Genomic DNA, 9,345 nt, shown 5'->3' with positions numbered 1-9,345 from the left:
CTATGCAACGCATCGGATCTCTAAACACAAAGGCCCCTAAAAAATAAAAATCACAATTTAAATCGAATCACACATCACGTTACAATGATATATGTTTTATTTGTATTATTTGCTTATTTCTAAGAACGGCGCACCCCCCCCCCCCCCCCCCAGCTGTTAATATTTTAGAATATTTGCACTTTCAGTCATTTGTAAAAACACTCACAAGGCGTGTATAAAAAATGTATCACCAAGTAGACATTAATGAACACCCTTTCCTCAGACATATACATAAAATATATGCACTTGTCCTTAAGCATTTTACAGACACATTGTACACACACACCTGTATATAAAATATGTTTTTTAAGAGTGAATCGATTTAATTTGCTGTGGATTTCCCGTCCCGATCATTATCACTACAAGAAGACAAAAGTTGCATGTAGAAAAAGGAAAACGATGATTACATGTGATAGTCTTTCACGGAAAGACTTGAGGAAGGCAAAAAGCAACATCTTGCCTACCCTGTCTCTACCAAACAATGGAAAATCAAAATTCAGAACTCACTCCTGGGTTCAGTGGAGTAAAAGCAAATGCATCTGTAGCTTATAAATCCATGTTCTCCTTGTATTTATACCAAGCTGAGCCACTACAATTCCTCTCACAAGTTCATGTGGGTCTAAATCCATTGATCAAATGTTTTTCTTTTACCGGTAGTCATTAATAAAGCTGTTTTTTTTTAAAACCTAGGCAGAGTTCTCAAGGAACAGCAGTTTTAGATAATGGAAAACCAAAGAGATCACACCAAACACAAAGCAAAGGGCAAACAGGAAACACTCCTTTCAAAAAATGATGCAAATTATACAAATGAAATTGACAGAAAAGAGGGGGAGAATAAATACAGAGTAAAGGGGTTATTATGAGGGGTGTGCCTGTCAAAGCCCAGTCAAAAAAATAAAAATAAAGTCATAGAGCAAGAACCAAATTGCATCTACCAATCAGAAGGATCCTCCTCTTCATGCAGATGAAGGGGAGAAGCACAATTTCTCGTTTTGATTCCAACAGAAGAGTTCCTTGTGTTTTCCTTTCTTTTTTTTGCTTGCAGTCCAACCTGTAAAAATTCTGTCAAATGTCCAAGTCCTACAAAACGAAAAGTCTCTTCCATCCCTCTGGCCTTTCTCCCTCTTTTTTCTTTTAATGTAGTTGATTTAAGTGAGTAAAAGTGAAAGAATGGATACAAAAAGAAAAAAAAACATCACTTGTTTAATCACAGGAGAAGCATTTGTTTCCTGTGTACAAATGTAAATACCAAAGAACACAGCCTAATCCCTGCAGATTGGATGTATACATGACGGTAAAAAAGTTTACTTTTATTCTTAATGTTTTTCAAACCCCATCTGAGTTTCTCAGTGGCACACTTAGCAGCTCTTTAATTTATTAGGTAACTGTACATTTGTATAAATTACTTAAAAAGCGGGAAAGTGCGTTAGGACAGCGATGTAGAAAAGTATGATGTAAATAGAGACACAAACACAGACGACAATCATATTGAAAGGAGGAAAGATCATGCTCCTGAGTCCACGTGTGGGCTGAACGCCCTCCTAAAGCAGGAGGAGGAGGTTTTCTGGACAGTGATGTAGATGAAGTTGAGGGAGGCCGAGGGATAGGATAGGTAGAGCTGAAGGAGAACTTTGTGACGGATCGATGGGAGAAGCTAACTCCACAGGCCTGCGTAGTTTCCGTGAAGGCCTGAACAGAGCGGGCCGCCGGCTACAAAGAGCTTTGTGCCGGAGTCGTCATAGCAGTGGGTGTACACGGCGTTGGGAAAAGAATGAATATCTGAGAAGTAACTCCTCCATGTTTCATCGTGGTTCTGCACAAAAAAGAAACAAGAAAAACCCTGACTATTTCTGTCATCATTTATCATCATTCATCAGGGTAATATTTCATTGAGAATATCCTTTTTTTTTTTTAGCTTTTAAACAAAAATTCTTCATACCAGCCAGCCTTTTCCTGTTGAAAGCTTGAGGATCCCATCAGCGGGACATTTCCGACACACATTGGTAGGACTAAAAGGGTTCTCCAGGAATCTTTGAGCCCGAATATCATAGAAGAGAAGGGAACCCTGGCCGGTCCCCACTGTCACAATGTGCTCATAGAAACTCACTGAACGGATCCCTGGAAGGGAGAAGACGCACACATGTTAATATGGCAAATCCCTCCACTTATACAGAGGGAAACATCTCATTCTGTTTCATACCCAAACATCTTTATTTAATATTTACCAAAACAGATCAACAACTGTCACATGCTTGTGTTTCTAATCTGCTCTGGATTTTCAGATGACTTACCACTGCCTCTCTCTCTGGAACTAACAGACTTGATGCTGTGTGTTGGCTGGCGTGGATCCAAGAAGGAAACATGGGCCTGAGAACCCACCGCATAAACCGACCAGTCCTGGCCGTACGCTAAACACACATTCTCTTTGGAGTGAGGCAGCTTGGTGGACAGAATCTGCACAAATCAGTGTTAAACCATACATTAAGAACAGGCACCGCTTTCATGCAAAACTGACACTGAAATATTAACAATTGAAATTAATCAATAAAAAGTTATGGTTGATTTAGTTTACCTTGAACAAGTTATGCTCTGCTTTCCAGAGGTGGAAATAGCCATCCAAAGACACAGCACCCAGTTCCTTTGAAAGGAGAAAAAAAGAGCTGATAAATCAAATAGCTGAAGCATAAAGAGAAAAACCCAAAGCAATGTAATTATAATTCACCATAAATCCATAAACTTCACTAATTCCTAAACATGAAATAAAGGTACAAATACTTTTCTTTGATACAAATAAAAATGGTCATACTTTCCAAGAAGTAATGAATTGAAACAGGATGGCTCGACTCTGATAAAGCATTATTGGTAGTAATGCATTATAATTCCAGAGATTTGTTGTTTCTGCACTAATTAGACAGAAGAGCAGCCTTTACAATAAATGTACCTAAATATAGCATAGTATACCTCAGGATGAAATTCTACTATGTTTAAATAGTTTGCACTTTACCTGATCAGAGATAATTATGAGTTGAAAGCGAGTTACGTTAAAATCTAGAGGAAATTAATTATAAGTTTGTTTGTTTTTTTGAATCATAAATGAGAGAACCTGTTGAGTTTTTTCTCTGAAATCGTCATAATTTGACTCACTGTGGCATAAACCTTCATGCGTGTAGGAGGGCTGGGTGATATGGCCTAAAAATAACACCTCAAATAACAGCAGAGATTTTTCTCCCTCCCTTTACAGTCTCAAACAAGTTACAAATGATAGAGCACATTTCACAAAAACGTTGTTTTTTTTTTTTTTTTTTTTTTTTTTTTTAACATCTCCTGTGGGAGATGACCTGAATAACAAACCAGTTCCATAGAACTGAAGAAAACTAGCTCCTCCTTATTCGTTGTAAATTTTAACGTCTGCACGTTGCTAGAGTACGACAAAGTTTTAGGGCCATCAAAAGAAGTGTTTGAAAGCTCATTTGTTTGATTTACGTTTTTATTCCCGTTTTATTTATCGATTGGCGGCTTGCAGGATCTCTGCAGCCCGTTGATGAAGCCATCGGTGTCCCTGCAGCTGTTCACTTCAATCCCTTCTTCCTCCACGAAACAAAGTCTCTAGGCATGTGTGACGCTTCCGACTGAGAAAGTGCACTTTCAGGCTTTTTCAATGCTCTTATGTTGATATAACCGGCTATTCATCTTTGTTGTTTTATGTTGAAACGGGACGTTTCATCTGGAAGGGGTGTATGTAACAATGTTTACCTTCCGCTTTAGTGTTCTGCGCGTGACAGGTTCATGACGCAAGGTGACAGATGGACTTCTGGTATGGGAATGAAAAGGAAAATAAAGTTGCGGTCCTCTTCACCCTAACTTGTCTCTGAGCTCCTTATTCTACATATAAACTCCGTTTCACCGACACCGAACCCCGGAAAGCCGGCTACACTAATAATAATCTGATTTTGAGTCGCCAAACGGTCCACTGTGTGGGAACTTCTTTGTTTTTGAAACCTATCCGGAAATAAAGCTTCACAAAATGCTCCACAGCTTTCATCTTCAAGCTAGGCTTCGATAAAGAGACAACTATGGCGTTTTTTTCCTCGTTAATTTATGACTTTTTTCTCTCGTAGATGTACGTGGAAAAAAATGTATTCTTGAAATTTAACAGTTAGGACTTTTTTCTGGAAAATTTACGACTTAAAAGTTGTAATTTAAAAAAAGAATTGTTTGTCAACTGGCCCTAAAACTCTGTCCAAAGAGAAAGACCAGCAGGCTGACCTTACTACGAACAGCGGAAGCCCGAGGGAGGAGGATGCCGGGAAAAAAACAAATCCCAAATTTTCCTAAAAAAAATCCATAGTGTGTAGATGTTCAGACTGCACACTGACAGATATGCAAGTGAAAAGGTTCTATGAGCTTATTCTTGTCTGTCTTATGTGTTATTTCAGCTCTGGCAGCAGAAATCTATTGTCCTGTGGGACACAGAGTGACCATGTGATGAGAGTTCAGAGATAATAAAACACACTGTGGTTTATTATTGTGTTGAAGATTCTGGACTCCTCTGAACAACAATTAATCGCATAGTCCACTATGTAAAGTAACCCATAGCAACAGCACAAACATGTTATCTTGATCAGTAAATATGAAATATTTATATACTGTACGAAGTATTGAATTTGCTGGAAATATGGAACTCTGTAATTATTGACAGTACAGATAAACTCAATAGTAGTGAGTTTAGTAAAGGGTAAACTTCAGTACCAAGCGTAGTACTTCAATCTTCTCGATTAAACTTGCACAACTGCATATCTCGGAAGAAAATGCTCAAAATATAAGCTAATAGAAACAAGAATAACATGAATGATAGAAGCTCTTGCTACAGGAATTATGTAAACATTAAAAGAAATTGCACCATAATCAATTAACGTTTAATTCTCCAACAACGGAATGAAAGTGCTTATTTTAACCTAATCAATAGTTTGAATTTCAACTTTGAAAGCTTCGGTCTCCAAAATATTGCCAGTAAGTATAGTGCGACCATTTTTTGGATCATTAAATGGTTGCTTCCTGCATGGGAGGAACCTTACTTTATGGCTGTCGTTGAAGGCAAGAGCACGGACTTTACAGTTGTATGGGTTGGTGCACTCTTTGGGGATGTCCTTGAGAGCCCGGTGGGAGATGTGGGCGTAGGAAGGTATGTTCTCTTCACTCTGACTCCGCTCAGCCTGATTCATCACTTCCTCTGTCACTTCCCAAAGACCCATGGAGCCATCTCTGGACCCTATTTGATCAAGTCATAAGGAAAAAGGACTAGTTAGATGATGAAACGTCACAAAACCAGGGACAAGAAGAAGTGAAGCAGCCAGGAGCTGCTTGCTACTTTTAACTGTCCTTCTAGTGATGTTTTGGAGGTATTTTCTAAGTTACTACATTCAAATATACTTTTGTCTTTTGCTCGGTAACAAAGACTCCTACAACTCAGTCAAACTTACCAGAAACTGCCATGCTGTCACTGATCCATGCTATGGAAAAAATCCAGTCATTGTGACCATCCTGCAAAGCAAACAGATCGCATGTAAATCTGACAAGTGAGAGCCGAGGAGTGGTTGATTAATATTTTCACAACATTTTGATTACTTTGGTTCTATTCAGTGGGATTACAACTTCTTTTAAAAAAAATGTATGTGTTTGTTTAAATACAGCAATAAAACATCCGGAAGATAATTTTAGGCTAAACCAAAAAAGTGAGATTTTTAATGCCCATAAAAGAAGTAACTGAATGCATAGATGGTAAATAGATAGATAGTTTTTTTTTATTATTTCGATCATTCACACACAGTGAAATACAGAGGCAGTAGCCTCTGTTGGGGTAGCGCTTGCATGATGTCAGCAACTGTGATATTACGACGGAGAACTGATGAGAGCAGAATTACACAGGAGTGTTAATATTACAGAACTGCTACGGTTTATTTCAGAGCTTTAACAAAACTTCCTCTGTAAAAAGACCCAACTTAAAAACTTACAAATATAAAATAAAAAATTGTATAGTTAAAATAGTTTAATAATACAAGTAAAATACACATTTGTGGCCACAATTGGATTTAGTACAGTATGGTATTTCAAGATGCCTTCACAAATAAAAGAAAATGATCCACTTTTTAATTACTTGTACACTGATGACTGTTTGTATGTTACTACAACTCACAGAATCAAGTACCGGTACTCTGGTTTTAGGCATTGAAAAAACATAAATTTTGGACATTAGTATATATTATCTTTCATTTATTTATAATACACACATAGAAAAAAAGGTGAGTTTTTGGCAAAAACTAACATAAAACTGCATGAAAAAATATTTGAATTTTGTAAATGTTTTTTTTTTTTTAAAGAAATGTTCTTTTAGTTTTGTCTGTTCTGTTGTTAAAAGAAAACTTGAAATACCAAAAAGTACCCAGACCAAAATATAAAAAAAGCTTTTAATGTCATCCCTAGACAGCTGGGTGAATTATTCCAACGCGCCTTCACCAGTAAAACAACCGGACTCTCACAATCTTGAATAAAAGAGGATTCCTTTCAACACCAGGCTTTTCATAATTCATTTGTAGTCAATTCTCAGTCGAAAAATATATTTCAACCATACTGACTCTGTTCATTATATGAAATTACTTACAATTATGTCAAATATGATGAATTAGTAGCCCTTTTTGCTCACTTTTCATTTTTTTTGTGATCACAAATAAGTATTTTGTTTGCACACTACATGGCTACAATCTGCTTATTCTTATACTGTGTTATCAGATGGGCTCTGTACCAACAGACCTAATTTTTTAAATTGTATTTGCTGTAATTATGGTTGAATAAATCTAAATGTATGAGACACTCACATCTCCAACACAAACGGGGTCCAGAGTGGGCAGTTGGTAGATGGCCAGGCTGTTGGGGTTGTCTCCCCCAGTGGCAAGGAGCGTTCTCGAGGGGTTGAGCTCGATTGCGTGGATCCCACAGCCCTGCTGGTCTGCCCGTGCTCGGGCAGTTCCAAATGGGTGGTAATGCCGCGCCGGAACAAATCCACCAACCACTCCAGAGCCTCCATCACAACTTTCCCTGTCCCTCAACATTGGAATGCGTGTTATGTGCCCGGTCAAGACATCGACGACGAAAAGCTGCAAAGAAAATAAAAATGTCATCTGATGATCAGTGTATCGGTGAAATGAAAACTGCAACGGAAAACTCTGCATGCAGATGTACATGCACGGATGATGTTGTCAATGAATAATGAAGACATCTCACCGTGTTGCATTTGGTCCCACAAACTACCTGTCGATAGTTCAGCCACTGAGAAGCAAAAACCTTGTTGAGTCGCCCCAAAGAAAACTCGCTCTCCTTGAGAATCCCGGGGAGCCTGCTTGCTGCAAAACCACGCAGGTTCTGCTGGAGCCTCAAATCATGCTGCTGCTGAGGTCTGAACTCCCGCTCCCGAAGGACACAAACCACCGACCGACGGCTGCACCACTGCTGGGAATGTCTTGATGAACAAGAAACGCGGCTGCGTTTGTGTGGTGCCTGACACCAGCCCAGCTATGGAGAGAGATGGGATGACCATCAAAAGTCTTCTCAATGTCCCAGATCAATTAAAAGCAACTTATTCTTTATGTACTTGTGACGTTCAGAATTTAGTCTGCAAACACTAAAACAAATATTTAAATGAACACTCGCTTCTCAGACCCAAAACTAACGGACACAGTTTTATGGATTAAGTACATGATCTTTTTTATTACTGTTATTTTTACCAAAAAAACACAGAATTAATAATTAATATTTGTTATTAATTATTCAAGAGCATGTCATATTTATTATCCATCTGCAATTTAAAAAAAAAAGCTATAAGATAATTTCCCCATTGTGGGAACAATAAAGTTCTATTCTATTTTATTCTAAAAGGATGACATGAGAAAATAACATAATGCATTTAAAGAAAGAATTAAAATAATTAAATCAAGTAAATGTTCTCCTGGCTGAGCTCGTATTTAAATTGTCCGTAAACAACATCTGTCACAACAAGTCGCATCATCTAAAATCATATGAACCATGGCGAAATCCCCCAGCTACATTTTTTATCCATTAAAAATTCCTCGTGTTATAGTTAAAACCTGATAAATAAGTTGGTTCTAAAGAGAGAAAAATGAGATGGTGGCGATGGTTGATAGTTAGCGTCGCCAGCTTCTTGGATTTTTCTATTTAAGCTAAGGCGAACGTTGAAAAATTGCATGTTGTGAGACCAATAACCCCGTCTGTCTGCTAGTTTAAGGAAAAAATATATTCTTCATTGCATTCAAAACACGCGATTCTCATTTGTGATCCATGGGCAAAAAGCGAAGACACCCGTCAATAACCTGACAACCTGGAAAAACACTTGATTGAGCTGTTACTGATTTTAGCAAACGTTAGCATTCACGTGTCGTTGACCAACGTACTAACTTAAAACTAAAAAGGCTCTATTTCTATTTAAAATATGTCAAATATTTTATTTCTGTTTATATTTCCCGCATTCAAGCTGTGTTTATTTGATTTGAAATGATTCACATTCCGACGACAAATTACTAGCTTAAACACAGCTAACATTAGCTAGCAAGGTGGTAATTAGCATGTCATACAACCGGTTTCCGCCTACCTGTTGTTGCTCCTTGGGCTCTCCTGCCTTCCTTTTCCTGCTAACTGTTTTTCTCGCCATAATCCGATACACACAGTTCTCTCACCCACATGGAGAGTAAAAGTGACTCTGGAAACTGGATCATATAATGGCGATGTGCTATTTTGTTCCTTGGCCCTCACTGGCAGTGCCCGGCGGTTAGGAAAGGACGTTCACATACGGCTTAGCATTAGCCTATTAGCCGGCTACAATCAATTTTGCTGGCTACCTCGTGTCACAAATAAAAGACGCGTAGATTGTAAAAAACCGAACAGCTCCGGCACATCCGCTAACAAAACTCGAGGTTTTACAGGCTCTTTTGCCCTGCGAAGTCGTCTCAACACTAACGGCCAAAGCATTGAGTAATGCGCAGCCGCACTAAAATTGAACATCAACAAAAACAAGGTCGTGCGTGAACTGGAGCGTCATACGTGCTCGTTCACGTCATGTGTGCCCGAGAACCAATTATACGCTTCTTTTATTTAACTTGATATACATATGTGTTTGTGTATGTGTATATCTGTTTCTGTGTGATTTCCTATCTATTTGGGCCTAAGAAAAACACCTTACAATTTTACTTTTTGTAAAATATTTTTCATTTTACTTTCCCAACATGTCCATTGTAGAGG

General features: G+C 38.2%; 1 protein-coding gene across 1 annotated transcript; it reads right to left on the bottom strand.

Annotated features, from left to right (window-relative positions):
• Positions 1-135: 135 nt before the first annotated feature.
• Positions 136-9,118, bottom strand: dcaf12 (DDB1 and CUL4 associated factor 12). Its single transcript, XM_004068873.4, has 9 exons — positions 8,699-9,118; positions 7,318-7,605; positions 6,912-7,190; positions 5,520-5,580; positions 5,115-5,308; positions 2,612-2,677; positions 2,331-2,493; positions 1,979-2,157; positions 136-1,852 (listed from the first exon to the last, which is right to left on the bottom strand). Exons 1-9 carry the CDS (start codon positions 8,756-8,758, stop codon positions 1,694-1,696), a joined length of 1,449 nt encoding a protein of 482 aa, XP_004068921.1. The 5' UTR covers positions 8,759-9,118; the 3' UTR covers positions 136-1,693.
• Between the last annotated feature and the right edge of the window lie 227 nt (positions 9,119-9,345).

This window comes from Oryzias latipes, chromosome 5, assembly GCF_002234675.1.
Source record: "Oryzias latipes chromosome 5, ASM223467v1".
Classification (NCBI taxonomy): domain Eukaryota; kingdom Metazoa; phylum Chordata; class Actinopteri; order Beloniformes; family Adrianichthyidae; genus Oryzias; species Oryzias latipes.
The sequence above is the reverse complement of the archived record's forward strand: the minus strand, read 5'-3'. Positions and strand labels throughout refer to the sequence as shown.